The following is a 14973-nucleotide window of genomic DNA, read 5'->3' as shown; positions in this document are numbered from 1 at the left end:
TAAACAGATGGCACAGCAGAGGGCGGGTGAGCGACTCCAAACAGAGCCAGGAGTGAAAGAAGCAGCCAAGAAGGTAGCAGGGGAGAAAAATAGAGACATGTAGACTGTTGACCCCCAGGGAGATGAGGCCAGCAAGGTAGGGAGCCGGGAGAGGAGCAGGACAGGGAGGAGCTCAGAGCTGGAGGAGCCGAGAGGTGCTTCACAGCCCAGGCAGACAGCACCGTGCGTCCTCTGCAGGTGTCTCCTGAACCCCGTTGTCCGGATGTGACGCTGACCCATGCTTTAGCCTTGAACCTCTAAACGATACCGCTTTCTTCATGGCTTTGACACCATACCTATGTGTCTGCATACCCTTCAGACTTCCCCCAGGAGCCCTAGAATCACCTCAAGTCTGCTGGGACATCCGACAGGTACCCCTGCCTTCACAGTTCCCGTGTGGCTTCCCGAGCTCTGGAAATGACTTCCTGTGTAGTCCACAGTGTCTCAGGTAGGGGGGACCCTGCCCTTGCTGGGCCTTAGCTGAACACGTGTCCATAAATATAACATATATAGCATATATGATCATATTTGTAAGTGTTTTAATTGAAAAAAGAAAGAAAACATTTTTGCATTAGATGGTTGACGCTCCAGCATTTCAAAGTTTATTTCAAGTGTGGTAGAGAAGTGTTAGAACATCTCAGCCACACTCGCTGTGCTTCTGGGAGTCCTCCCTGCCTTCATCGCCTGCAGTATCCTCCCTGCTCGTTCTGCTTGAGCCGCACGGGCCTCCTGCCGTTTCCTGGTGCCGCTGTACCTCCTAACTCAGGGCCTTCTCTTGGTTTGCTCTCAACTTAGAATTCACTCACAGGTCTCCTAGTGTCATCTTGGAGACTTCTGTGGCCTCCGCCTTCCACGGCAATCCTACCCACACCCTCAGCCCACCTCTGGCCCATGTTGCCTGCTCTGCAAGATTCTTTCTGATCCTTCCCAGTTGACTGTCTGGGTCCTGGGAACGACAGGCTCCAAAGGGAGAGCAGAGCCGGAAGCTGGGAGGGGGCTAGGCTTGCTCTGCTGGGTGGTGCTCTCAACCTCGGGTTCCCATTGGAGCGCTGAGGTGTTGAGCAAATAAATCTTCTGTGGCTCCGTAGCAGAGAGTCCCCTTCTGCGTGGTCAGCCTGGGACCCAGCCTTAATAAAATTTAAGTTGATTCAGTTCTCTGCACAGCACTGGGCACCCAGACCGTGTCTTGCATTTCTTTTTATTTTTTTATTTTTTTTTATTTTAGAAATTAGAGGAGGAAAATACTAACAGACCGACAACATTTTACAAAATAGCATAGGATCAGTACAGACATTACAGAGGTGTCTTGCATTTCTGAGGCTGCGATCAGATTTTGATCCTTGGAGCTGTGGGTTTGGTCCGGGCAGGGGCTGTGTCCGAAAGACGAACTCTGCAGCCTTGGTCTCTTCTGCTGCTGGGTGTTGGGCCTTCACCAGGGGCAGCACACTCTGAAGAGGTGTGGAGGAGGTCTGGTTGGGCCTGTTGCAGGAGTTTCATATCCCTGCATCCCCACCACAGTGCAGTGGGCAGCGGTGAGCCCACCGTTCCACAGTGAGGTTCTCCTTTGTGTGTCTGACTGTTAGGAGAAAGGGATATGTTCATTTTTAGCGTTAAACAACGTGTTTTTGACTTTACATATTAACTTTTTTTTTTGAGACAGAGTCTCACTATGCAGTTCATGGTGACCTGGAACTGACTGTGTAGCCCGGGCTGGCCTTGATGTGTTTGTCTCAGGCTCCCAAGTGCCGGCATTAGAGGTGTGGGCCAGCGACCCTTGCTAGGACCATCTTCTGAATCTCCTGTTACACAAGGAAGAAGCTTGGAAGAGGAGAAAGGAAAGAAAAGGAGTCGAAAATGGCTGTTACTCAGGTAAAGCAGTGATCTCATTTGCGGTTCCCTGTCTCCCTCCTTTGTGAAGTGCTGAACACAGCACTGCTAACTTCCTGTAGCCCCATAACCTGCGCGCTCATGCGGGGTGCACTCGGCCTCGCTCCTCTCCCCTAGGACCCCGTCTCACTCTGCCAGTGACATGGATCATGTGAGGGGACTGCTTGCTCGTGATGCTGGGAAGCACCTGTTGTTTTTGCTGATCTTTCCAAAAAGTTCATGTTTTATGGTTTAACGTGTCCACTATTGTCGTTTATCTCTGCTGTGATGCTCATTTTTTTCCTTCCTTTTACGTAATGGTACTTTAGTATATTTTGGTTTTGATTGAGGTACAAATATTGGGTTGAGTTTGTCCTTTGTTCTGGACGTTAAGTTTACTATCTTAGACTTCTTACTGCGTTCTGTAAGTTTTGGCGTATTTGTTTTCATTTTTTTTTTTTGCTACAGATGATCTCTGAAATCGTCTTCTACTTTTACCTGTTGGTTGTTTGAAATTTTCACATATTTGTGGGGTTTTGTATCTCCTCAGCTATTATTTTTTGCATTCATTCCATTGTGCACAAAAGAAAATTTGAATTCCTTGAAGTTTCTTAAACTTAGTAAATCTTCATTTTTAACCTAACACAGTGTAACGAATAGATGTTCTTTGTGTGTTGTAGAGGTAGTTTCTGCTGCTGTCAGGTAGAATGTTCTGCACACGTCTGTGAGGTGCATATGCTGAGTAGTGTTGTTGAAGCCCCCTGTTTATTTCTGGTTATTCTGTCCATAAGTTACATGGAGCGTGAAGTATCCCCCAGTTATTGTGCCCTCTAACTCTGTCAATGTTTGCTTCATACATTGGAGAGGATTAATGTTGGGTATGTGCTTCTAATTATCGTATCTCCTGGGGCACTGCCCCTTTAATAGTGATGTAATGTTCTTTTTTTATTATGACAGTTTGTATCTTAAAGGCTGTGTGTCTTGGTTACTTTTCTGTCGTTGCTGAGACAAAATACCCAACGCCCAAAATGAAGGAAGGAAAGGTTTATTTGGCTTACAGTTTGTGGAGGTTTTAGTCCATACTTGGCTGGCTCCGAGGCAGAAGGTAGCAAAGCAACAAGAGCAAAGAGGGGAAGGGAAGCCAAACAGCAAACAGCCAGAGCAAAAGGGAGGAATGGCTGCAAGCAGCCTCTTTCCCTGCCTTACTTTGTAAACAGGCTACCCCCACCTAAGGGGTGTGTAGCTCTCACATAATCTTTGCCCTCCTCTTTCATAGGCTCAGGATGTATACAAAGTAAGTATCCTGGCTTCCTGCTGAGTCATTTAGCCAAACCTCTAGAGTCCCCAAGTTGACACAGTGTATCAACCATAACACTGTGTTTTAAAATAGAGGAGTTAAAAATAATTAAATAAATTAAAATTAAATAAATAAATAAATAACTAAAGGAGTAGCCACCCCCTCTCTCTTTTGGTTTCCATTTGCATTTCCTTTCCCGTCATTTCCCTTTTTGCCTGTGTGAGACCTTTGAACCAAAGGGAAGCTTGTTTACAGTATGTACCTGGACCTTAGTTTCCTTTTTAACTCTCTCTTCAATCATTGTATCTTTTTAATTTAAGCATTTAATTCATTCAAATTGGATGTAATTATTCATAGTGAAGGGCTTATGTGATGTACCTGCAGTTTTATATGCTTTTTCTCTTTTGTTGTTCTGGTTTTTTTCATTTCAATTTCGTGATTTCTCTATAAATTCTTGGGCTGGGCAAACTGAGGCACATGGTTATTCCCATCTGCTGTGGAGGCCAAGCCAGAAGAATCATAGATTTGAGGCCAACTTGGGCAAGTGAGCAAGATCCTATCTCATTAAAGAAAAGAAAAGAAGGAAAAGAGAAGAAGAAAATAATGTGTTACTGTAGGGCAGGTTGAGTGGTAATGAACTCCGTTAATTTTTATCTGGCCACTCTCAATTTCTCCGTTTTTGAAGGACAGTTTTGTCTGGTGTGGTGGTGTTGACTGGCAGTGTTTTCATCAGCACTGTGAATGTACTGTCCACTACGTGTAGCTGGCGAAGTTTCCGCCGAGAACTTCCTGACTCGCGTAGGAGTGCACTCCTGGGTAGGAAGTCACTCTTCTCTTGCTCTTGTCAAGACTCTTTGTTTCTCTGACTCTTGGTGGTTCCATTTTGGTGTGTTTTGTTGTAGGTCACTTACATTTATTCTAGTTAGATTTCTTTAAGCTGCTTGAATTTGTATGTCAGTCTTTCTCATATTTGAGAAATTTAGGGCCATCTTAATTTCAGATAGACTCGTATACATTTCTTTCTTCCTCTTCTGAGAGGCATGGGATGGTCTCTTTACTGAAGTCACTTAAGCCCTTGCTTGTCTTCACTTTTGTTCCTGCAGGGCTTGCATGAAGGGTTCCAGCCTCTGAGGTGTTTTCTGAGTTTCTCACCAGGGCAGTTCGTTGCTGTGTTCCTTTTAAATCCTTGTTCCCTTGAGGGAGGGATCATGTGGGGCTTCTTGCCCCTCTGTCTTGCTGGCATCAGTCCTTCAGAACAGTTGCATAATTTCTTTTCAAGGACCAGGCAGTGTTTTTTACTTAAGCACCATGATGTATTTGCTAATGGAAATGTAAGGTGTTCCATGCATGTGAGCGCAGGAACATGTGTGTCTAAGGAAGGCTGCTAAGGGAGGAGGATGGTTTCCACTGTTTTTTACTTTCTATATTTAAGTAACATTCTTTTTCCAGGTTGTAGTCATGGTATCTGTTAGTTGTTAACTCAGCTTTTTCTGTCTTCTCTGCCTCCTTATTTTGCACCTTTTCCCTCCTGCTGATGCCTGCTCAGAGGTCTTGTGCAGTTGCGAAGGGCTGGAGTGTGACCCAGCCTCTCTTTCTCCTTTACTAGGAGGAAGCGCATCCAGAGTTCATTCCCAGTTGCGCTGTTTGGAAGAAATATGCTTGCTATGTATCAGGCTCGCTGGCTTGTTAGGTTTCCAAGTTGCATTTTGGGGCTGCTTTTTAATTTTTCCATATAATATACCCTTAAGGAATCGCAGTTCAGAGTTTGCAACCTCAATCATTGCAGATTTTTCCTTAGAACCTAACTAGTGAATGTTCAAGAAATCCCCGCAATTTCATGGAAACTGGAAATATCCTCTGAAATTGTTTTTTTGATGGGAGGTTTGCAAGTAGCCAATCTGAGAGAGTTGCTCAGTTCTTCTTGCTGCTGATTGGCTGCTGCCCTGTCACCAGTCTCCTGCAGAAGCACCAGCATTCCTGTGGCATAACAGGTGGCTGCATGCCATATAGCTATCCTGAGTGTTCTGTTTTGTTTTTGAAGCCCTAAGATTCCTAAGACACTGCCAAAACACCTGGCATCTTCTTGGGCTTTATTGGTATGGTATTTTATTAAATTACGTTAACTGCAGGAGACATAGTGTATTTAGGGTTAAATGGTAAAAGTAGGGATTTATAGGCATTTTTCTGACCATCTCTGAAATTCACAGTTTTTCCCAATTTATGAGTACTCTAGGAATGTAACACCCTCAAATTTGGGGGTCCACTATAATTCTTTTCATTATATATATATATATTTTTTTATTTTATTTTAGAAATAAAAGGAGGAAAATACTAACAGACCGACAACATTTTACAAAATAGCATAGGATCAGTACAGACATTACAGAGTTACAAACAGAGTGGTAGGGAATTAACAATGCTTATTGTATTATATATTGATATCTTCAATGTAGTTTCTCATGAAAACACATAGAGACATACAAAGCTAATCAACCAATGCCTCACTAACAGTTTCTTTCAGCAAGGAAATACAGGACAGTAGAACACCCGTGTTAACTATCCTGCATATACATATATACAAACTTTCTCCTTCTTTTCCTTCTCTTTTCCCATATTCCAGTTATCCTTTACCTATGAGTGCTTTCCTATCAGTTCTCAATGTCTATCATATCTCCTAGTTTAAATTAACTCTTTCAGGCTTTACACTAGAGAAACAATGCGGTGCTTGCACATGTATGTTTGATTTATTTCGCTTATGAGTATGGTCTCTAGTTGTGACCATTTGCCTATAAAAGCCTCGAGTTTATTATATATTTTTGAAATACATACTTGTTTTCTCTTAATCTGTTTAATTAATTAAATAATTTGTGGGCTGGGGATGTAGCCCAGAGATACAGCACTCTTCTGGTATGGGTGAAGCCCTGGTTTTGATCCCAGTACCCCATACTTTGAGAAATTCCTCATCTTACATTTTTATTAAGCTAGTAAATTCCACTTGAGTTTTGGTAATGTTTACCTGAATGTAAGTGGTTAAATTGTCAATATATTTTAGTATGAATATCTATTAGAGATTGAAGTTCAAATTCCATCATAGAAGTTTTCCTGTTGTACCATTTTAGACTTCCTGGTAAACACTAGTGCTTTATAGTCTGAGGTATGTTGTTTTTTTCCTTTGCGTTGTCCATGCACGCTGAAATACGCATTGGTATAAGTGGGGGTAAAAAGTAATCACTGAAAAGAATCGTTGAGAGAGACTCCTTTTAAGTTTGTTGATTTAAGTGTAATGTGTGTGCATAAGTGTATGAGTATGCACTTCCATGCCTTTTATGCGGGTCCCATTCATTTATTTAAATTTTTTTTACAGTGTCAGATTTCAAGCCTAGATCCTCTAGCATGTTACACAAGTGCTGTACCTTCAAGCTACATTCCAACCCTCAGGTTCTCTCTTTTTTTTTTGAGACAAGGTCTTACTATGTAGTTCAGGCTGGTCTTAAACTCACCGTGGGCTCAAACTCATGACAGTCCTCCTGCCTCAACCTCCCAAGTGCTGGGATTACAGGCATGCGCCAGCGTGCCTGCCTTTTCCAAGATTCTCTTTTTAAGTGGTAGAAAATATATCTTCAATATTTTTCTTTGCCTTAAACTTGTACTATAGTGTCCTATTAATCCACTGGTAGCAGTGACAAACATAATATGTACGCCTATGTGTGTGCATAAATATTGAACTTTCATACAGATTCACAGTGTTGTCCTGAACTTGGTTCAGTTTTCTTACTTAGGAAATTTAGTACTAATTTATTTTTGATGCTGTATCTATTGCTTAATAGTTTGATTCTATAGCTTTCATTCTGATACCCTGGGCCATAGTTTCAGATGTGTACTCTGGTATTTTTAGCTCTTTGACCTGAGGCTAGTGTCATAGTGTCTGTGACAGTTTTCTTCATAGTAACAGGGAAACATTCCTCACGTTTTGCTATGAATTATACACATAAAACAATTAGAATAGTATGTAGTACCTAGAAGTGTCCACAAGCATTAACCTGTACTATCGCTATAATTATCATGCTTTTATTATATTCTGCTCTTTCTTTAAAGCTACTGTGAACTATGTCATTTCTCAACACACAACCCATCCTCTAGCTCATGTAGATACCAAGTGACACTTAGGGTGTTGGACCTAACATCTAGCATAGAGGAAAGTGTGTTTCTGAATTTTTATTTGTGCATTTCATGTATTGTCCACAAAATGGGAAATCTATCCTTGATTTAGAGAGTATTATAATTTCTTATAAAAGTATAAGAAAATACAATTGTACAGATATAACATGTTCTAACATACCTTACTTTGTGTGAATATATAGTAAAGACAAACTCATTTTCCCCTGTATCCTCACCACACAGAAAGCTGTCATTTTGGATGTGTGAGGATTCTTCTCCAAATATCAAGCCAGCAGTTCGTTGGGGGATGCTCTTTAATATAGTGTAATTCTGACACGGTCTATGTAGAAATAGCCTTGACTCCACTGTTGCAGGTTCATACCCACAGAAGTGTCCCCACATGAGATGACAGGAATGCCTTCTTTTGACCTGAGTGCTGTCTCCATGTTGGAAGAAGGGGCAGAGCCCTGGGGTGTGGATGGCCAAGTATAAGTATCAAACATGGACCGCAGCCTGTGGTTCTGAGTGGTCACCCATACGTGGGGATTCCCATTCCTATGGTCCCATTATTGGGTTCAGCAGCTCACGAAAATCAGTCAAACACTTACAATTAACATTTCCTCTAAAACTTGTTCAAAAGATGGATACTCGTGTGGAAAAGATGCACAGGGCCAGCTACGGGATAAAGAACACAGTGTGTCATGCCTTCTATGGCCGCTTCACCTTCCAGAAACCTCCAGACATTGACCCATCTATTGCTTTGAACTCCGAACTTTAGAGTTTTTATGGAGCCTTCATTCCTAGGTGTGATTGGTTATATCATTGACATTGCTGGTCCATTCAAACATTAGACCCCCTCCCTTCCCTGGAGGGCGGGAATGGGAGGGAATGCCATGACCGTCTAATCCTGCCCAGGTCTTCATGATGAGCAGCCCCTGTCCTGAAGCTACCTGGGAGTCACCTGTCCTTAGTTACCTCATTAGCATGTAAAACCGTCTTTGTCACTCCAGATGTGCAAGGGGTGGATCCGTGCTCAGCATGGATTTAGCTCAGTCACTTCAATTGAATCCCCCCTGACATGTCCCTCCTCATTATGTATGGAAAGTATAACCCTTCCCCATGTTTCCATGGTGATACATGTTTTTTATTTCAGGGTCTGTTGACATTCAAGGATGTGGCCATAGAGTTTACCCAGGAGGAGTGGAAAGACCTGGACGCTGCTCAGAGGACTTTGTACAGGGACGTGATGCTGGAGAACTATGGGAACCTGGTCTCCCTGGGTAAGGATGACTTCCTTCTAGAAGTCAAATCTGCTCTGCTTCGTTTGCATTTTCCCTTGTTTCTTCGTGGAATCTTCTGTGTTGTTCGACTGAGACAGATGCCCTATTGCCTCTGAAATGTGAAGTTCCACAACGCAGCACCTGGACTTCAATGGTCCTCTTTCTTCAGGTGTGCCTCCGCCATTGGGATAGATATGTCAGTAGTGGTTTCAGAGTGGAAGTGTGCAGGAAGCCTTACAGCAGACTTAAAATATCCAGTTCTGTTTTTAGCCCTGTGAGTCATTTATCCCTGTCAATCGTTGGAATCATTGGTCCTTGGGAGAGAGCTAGATATCCGGAGAGAGCCGTGAACTATTTGTCTAGATCACTGTATTCCTTCTCAAGTAAATAGGGCTGAAAAGCCACAGCACATCACCTGCCTTTCTCTCTACCGCAGGAATCCATCCTTTCGACCTGAGTGTTCTCTTCACGTTGGAGCAAGGGGCAGAGCCCTGGAGTGTCTGTGGCCCAGTGAAAGCATCGACAAACTCACATGGCTGGGAATGTGTCAGAGGTGTGACCACAGGTAAGCTCAGACAGGCAGAGTAGAGGCTGCAGCCTTAGATAGTGTCCAGCAGACTTCGGTGAGAGAGGTCTGCGGGAAAGAAGCTTACCTCCCGTGAGCTCACAGAGCAGGGGTTTCTTCACTGTCGGCTTTCCCTTGTCAGCTGAGTGACGTGGTCGTGGTTCTTTTTACCTGCCAGCGTTGCTGCAGCTCGCGAGACCGTGTTACCGGCTTCTGTGAGGTCTTCGGTCCCTGACTCTGTGCTCTGTGGGAAGGGCCCTTCGGTGTCCTCCCTTAGACTCCCAGGTTCTTGAGTCTGTCTTTTGCTCAGTTCCTTCCATACACTTCAGAGCAGCGGTCTCCATGGTCTTGCTCTCTACATGTTCCATGTCCATGTTTGACCCCGTTTCCTGTGGTTGGAAGATCCGGTCAGGAGATGAGAAACTGCGGCTGCTTGTCCTCACATGTGAGTGCCAGAAACCCCGCCGGGCTGACCCTGTTGTGTGTCCCTGCTGTGGTGCCTCTGCCCTTTCTTGCATTCTGCTTTTGATACTTCTCAGCTGTGTGTAACGGGAGTGTGACGTCTTCTGAGATTGTTCCTCAGAACCAAAAACGTAGTCCAGAGACGGGGCCTCCCTTGGATCAGCGGTCCTGTATGGACAGCACATAATCAACCTTTTAGGCCGCTGGCATGGTGTGTGTGGACAGAACGGATCTCCATCTCAAAGTCTCCCAACGTCCTTCTACTTTATGTGTTAGTTTTTTCTGTCTTCCACTACTTTTACTGGTCTTTAAGTGTAGAAAATTCTTGACTCATCCTGATTTTCCTTTTTTTACTGTTTCATATTCTGCCTGTGAATTTTCTGTGATACTGGGAATGCAACCTAGGGTTATCCTACCACTGAACCACATTCCTAACCCTTTCATTTTTATTCTCTGCCAGGGTCTTACTGAGTTGTCCAGGCTGGTATCAGACATGCCGTCCTGCCTCAGTTCCCAAGTAGACTGACACGCAGCTAAAATTTACTTTTGACATAGAGCTTCCTAGGGTCTGATGTGTCATCTTCTTCTGCTGTGATAATCCACTTTGAGTTTACATGAAGCCTTCTTATGGACTATTGCACTGAGTGCGTTTACATAGAAACACATGAAGGAGAATTGTCTGCCTAGTATGTTTGAGTATCATTCTGGCCCTGCCAGATGTTGCTGTGTGGTTCATGAATATGTCTTGTTTTCTCACAATTAAAACACTGAACATTGACATTTTTGTTTTTCTTTGCAAAACTTAACAGAGCTTGGGCTAACGTTGAACTTTCATAGGATTTGGTTTCTTACGGCTTGACAAACTTTCAGATAATTTTTAAGATTTTTTTGGTGTGGCTCTGACTGCCCTGAGGGCTTGCTTCCAAGCTTTATTTGCATTTTTAAGGGCCACTTGTAACACTGTGATCGTAGCTGTTTGTGAATGAGGAATCTGTCTCTGGATTGTCTCTTGTAATCCAGCAAAGAATTAAACGTAAGGTTCTTTAGAGCCCTGTATGACATGTCAGAAGAACTGAACTGGAGTGCCTTCTTTAGGGAAGGGGGCCCATGTCTGTTTTATTAACAAACTTAGCTGGTCATTGCCTCATTGGGATAGGCCAGTTGTTCTAGGTCTGTGAAAGATCTCATACCTAACAGCATGTCTTTTGTAGTATTTGGCCTGTCAGCCACTCTATTTTTGTCTGCTTTGTAGTGAGCTCTTGTAGTTGTACATTAAAATGAAGATAGTGGCCTGGCAATAATCAGGAAGGAGGGAGATGTCTAGTGTCTTACAGGGCCATGTGCAGAGCTCTCTAAATGGCCCCTAAGAGTCCCAGTGTAGAAGGCCCTTGCACCCTATTATTTATTACACCCTGGAAACCTTGAGTGGGGTCCTCGGCATGCCTCACGATTCCTGAGACCCTAGAAAGTACACTGAGCTGTCACAACAGATAAAAATACCAGCAGTGCCTCACTGAGCCTTGTTTCTAGCTGAGTTCTAATTTTTGAGGACTGTCACAGAATTGTCTTTCTGTGGCAGTGATCATGTTGGTCACATATGGTAACAGTCATCCCCTTTGAGCCAGCAGTCAGTGGCATAGAGAAATCTCTTAGCAGCACCTTTCTCAGGTTCATGTTCTCAAGTGCGTGAGGCTTTGAAGTAAACCACCCTTTATTCCCCAGGGGTGCCGTTGTTCATCTTCAACAGCAAACCTTGGCTTAGGCCTTTGTTCCGTGTAGTGAGTTCAAACTTAAAAAGCATGATTTTGTGCATGTTAGTGGGGCACCTTTTAAGATTGAATGATGCCTTAGATTTTAAAGGCTGCCATTATTTCTTGAAGACAGTGTTTTTCGTCCTGTATCTTACCAAGTGGTGTGAAAGAACCTTTTTCTGTGTATGATCAGCAGTTGAGTATTTTTTATGATACTTGTAGTGTTCTTTGTTTTATATCTGCAATTTGTGAGACTGTTCTAACAGGGGTTATCCATTGCTTTATATATTTAGACAATGTTCTTCTTCACTGAAGTAAGTATAACTCAGCAAGAGTCTGTATAAAATTTACGCTATTCCAGAATTTTTTGAACAGTATTTTCTTTACTTTTGTTTCATCTAACATAGAAGGTACTGTTAAAATACACTTTTGAGTGTTAAACTTACTGTTTTTAGGTTTGGAACTTTTGAATATCTTTTTTTGGATATCATTTTTTGTTTTATTAATTTCTGTCTTAGAAACATCTTTAGGTAGGTAGGGTTTTTTTTTAATTTAATACTTTTTCCCCCTATGGTATGTTGTCAGTTTTATAAACTTAACTGCGTGTTTTATTCATATTTTAGTGATTTGTCATTTTTTGGAACAAATGCTTTGCTATAATCATTCTTCTCTCCACGTAAATTTCTTGTGTCCATTTTGTTACAGTGGTTTCTCCGTGTATGAACTCCGTGTATGAACTCTGTTACAACTTCATGTTTGAACACCAAAACTTGAGAATTTCATGTATATTTCCCATAAAAAATAATGGAAAATCAAATAATTGGTTCTGAGATCCAAAAATTACACTTAAAAATTCATTTTTCTAGGTCTTTAACACGTTTTGCAATGATTTCTTTATTGTGGTTCTCATAGTTTTCCTGTTACCTTTAATGCTGGTATCACTAACTTTCTTTAGAGCCATGGTCACGGAGTTCCACACAAAGCACTAAAGGAAAAGGACAGTGATGAATGTTCTAAGCACTAACATGAGAACTCTGTGTTGTCTGGGCGAAAGCAGTGCTTAGACTGACGTATCACCCCTTAGTGTCCTTGTTGAGAAGCCACCCGTGACTCTTTGCCAGGTTTCTTCACATTGGACTTTTGGTTTGAATATGGAGCAAAGTTATGCACAATTTTTTTAAACTTTGCTGTTCATGTAGTGAACAGTTTAAACTTAGAGCTGTTTGACAACTGAGGTATCACTGTACTAGATTAATATTTAAATATCTCATAGTATTTTACAGGAAACTAAGCCTGTTTCTGGCACTTCATGGAATTCTTCTCCACTATTGTTTGTATCACCTTCATTTGCTACAAAATGTCTGCAGTTTTGGAAATTCCATTTATTTATTGATTTATTTTTAAGAGAAAAAACACTAAAAACAATGACAAAAAATTTCAAACCAAGATGGAGAGTAACAGTGGTTAGTACATTGCTTATTGTTGTCTTTAAAGTAGTTGCTCAGATTGCAAGATATAGGAATGAAAAACTGATCAAACGATATAAGCACAAACCTTTCTTTTCAGTGAACTAATAGAAATTAATAGGATAGTTGTCTTAACTATTGTATGTGTACATATATATATATATATATATATATATATATATACACACACACTTTTCCTTCATATATATTTACTTTTCCATTTTTTTTCTCCTTTCCCCATCCCAGTTTCTCTTTCATTTTGAACAGTTTCTTCCCAGTTCCCAATATCTGTTGTACATTTTGGATCTCATTTACTCTTTCAGCTTATTACACTAGGGAGACAATACAATTTTTACACATGTGAATCTGGTTTGTTTCAGTTAGTATGATTTCTAGTTGCATCCATTTACCTATAAAAGCCTCAAGTTTATCCTTCTTTATAGCTGAGTAGCAGTCCATTATATAAAAGTACCACATCTTTTTTATCCACTCCTTGGTTAATGGCTTTTGGGTTGTTCCCAAGATTTAGCTATGACAAATTGTGCTATTATAAAGATGGGTGCACATATATCACTGTGATACGATGTTTTAATTTCTTTTGGGAAAATAGCCAGAAGGGGAATAGCTGGATTGAATGGGACCTCTAATCTTAGTTTTTTGAGGAATCTCCACACTGATTTCTACAGTGGTTGTACCAGTCTTCACTCCTACCAACAGTGGAGAAGGGTTCCTTTTTCCCCACAACCTCTCCAACATTTGTCATTGGTTGATTTCTTAATGATAGCCATTCTTTCTGGAGTGAGATGGAATCTCAGTGTTGTTTTAATTTGCGTCTCTCAAATGACCAATGATGTTGAACACTTTTTCATATATTTATTTGCTATCTGTATTTCTTCATTTGAGAAGTACATATTCATCTCAGATGCCCATTTATGGATTGGGTCTTTGAATTTGGGGGGCAGTCTGATTGTTTTCAGTTGTTTTATATGTTCTAGATATAAGTTCTTTGTTTGAGGGATGGTTGACTAAAATTTTTTCCCACTCTGGGTTTGTCTTTTCACTCTGTTGGTGATTTCTTTTGATGTGCAAAAGCTTTTTAATAAGATGAGGTCCCAGTTGTTGATTCTATGGAGTATTTCCCATGCAGTTTGGGTTTTGTTCATGAAGTCTTTGCTTTCACCTATGCCTTCAAGATTTCTACCTATTTTCTCTTTCAGTAGATTCAGTGTTGCTGTTTTAAAATTTAGATTTCTGATCCATTTTTACTTCAGGTTAGTGCATGGTAATAGATATGGGTCTAGTTTTAGTCCCTGGCATATAGAGAGCCTATTTTTTCCAGCACCATTTATTAAAGAGGCTATCTTTCTTCCAGTGAAGATATTTGGTTCCTTTGTGAAAAGATAAGGTGGCTGAGTGTGTTTGTAGTTGGGTCTGCATTTCTAATCTGTTCCGCTGATACTCAGGTCTGTTCTTTCGGCAATACCATGCTGATCTCATCGCATTAACTTTGTAGTATAATTTCTAGTCAGGGATTGTGATGCCTCCTGCCTTGTCATTGTTGCCCCAGATTGCCTTTGCTATTCTAGGTCTCTTCTGGTTTCAGATGAATTTTAGGAATGTGTTCTCTAGTTCTGTGAGGTATGCTAATGGTATTTTGATCAGGATTGTGTTAAATCTGTGTAACAATTTTGGGAGTATGGCCGTTTTTACTATGTTGGTTCTTCCTGTCCCTGCGCAAGGGATATCTTTCCATTTTGTGACATCCTTTTCAATCTCCTTTTAGAAATTGCATTCTTGAGCTCAGCACATAAAAACTGTTGTGTTTCCCATCTTTCTTTCCATCTGAATTTCTGGTGATGTTCACTGGGTGCCTGTGGGCACTCTGGTGCTGTCCTCTTCTCTGGCTCTTATTTACTCCTCATGTTATTGACTATTTCTCTGCTCATTTTGCTATCACTAATAGTGATGGTAGGTAAACCCATCTCCACTCTGAGTCATTTACTTATTTCATCCATTAGGTTACCTGTGTTCTCCTGGTGATATTTGTGAAGTCAAATATATTAATATTGGATAAGCTCATGTTTATATT

The 14973-nt window shown here is 41.4% G+C and overlaps 1 protein-coding gene across 1 annotated transcript in view; it reads left to right on the top strand.

Annotated features, from left to right (window-relative positions):
- Window positions 1-14973, top strand: part of LOC102029565 (zinc finger protein 83-like) — a gene marked incomplete at its 5' end in the record, with an annotated part of 24037 nt that continues 9064 nt past the window's right edge. Inside the window, 4 exon segments of the mRNA XM_013508856.1 lie at window positions 1-487; window positions 1700-1908; window positions 8514-8640; window positions 9077-9205. Of these exon segments, the coding sequence (XP_013364310.1) occupies window positions 1894-1908; window positions 8514-8640; window positions 9077-9205 (271 nt within the window).

This window comes from Chinchilla lanigera, unplaced genomic scaffold (assembly GCF_000276665.1).
Source record: "Chinchilla lanigera isolate Chin_1 unplaced genomic scaffold, ChiLan1.0 scaffold00157, whole genome shotgun sequence".
Taxonomy (NCBI): domain Eukaryota; kingdom Metazoa; phylum Chordata; class Mammalia; order Rodentia; family Chinchillidae; genus Chinchilla; species Chinchilla lanigera.
This window is presented reverse-complemented; position numbering and strand designations above follow the sequence as displayed.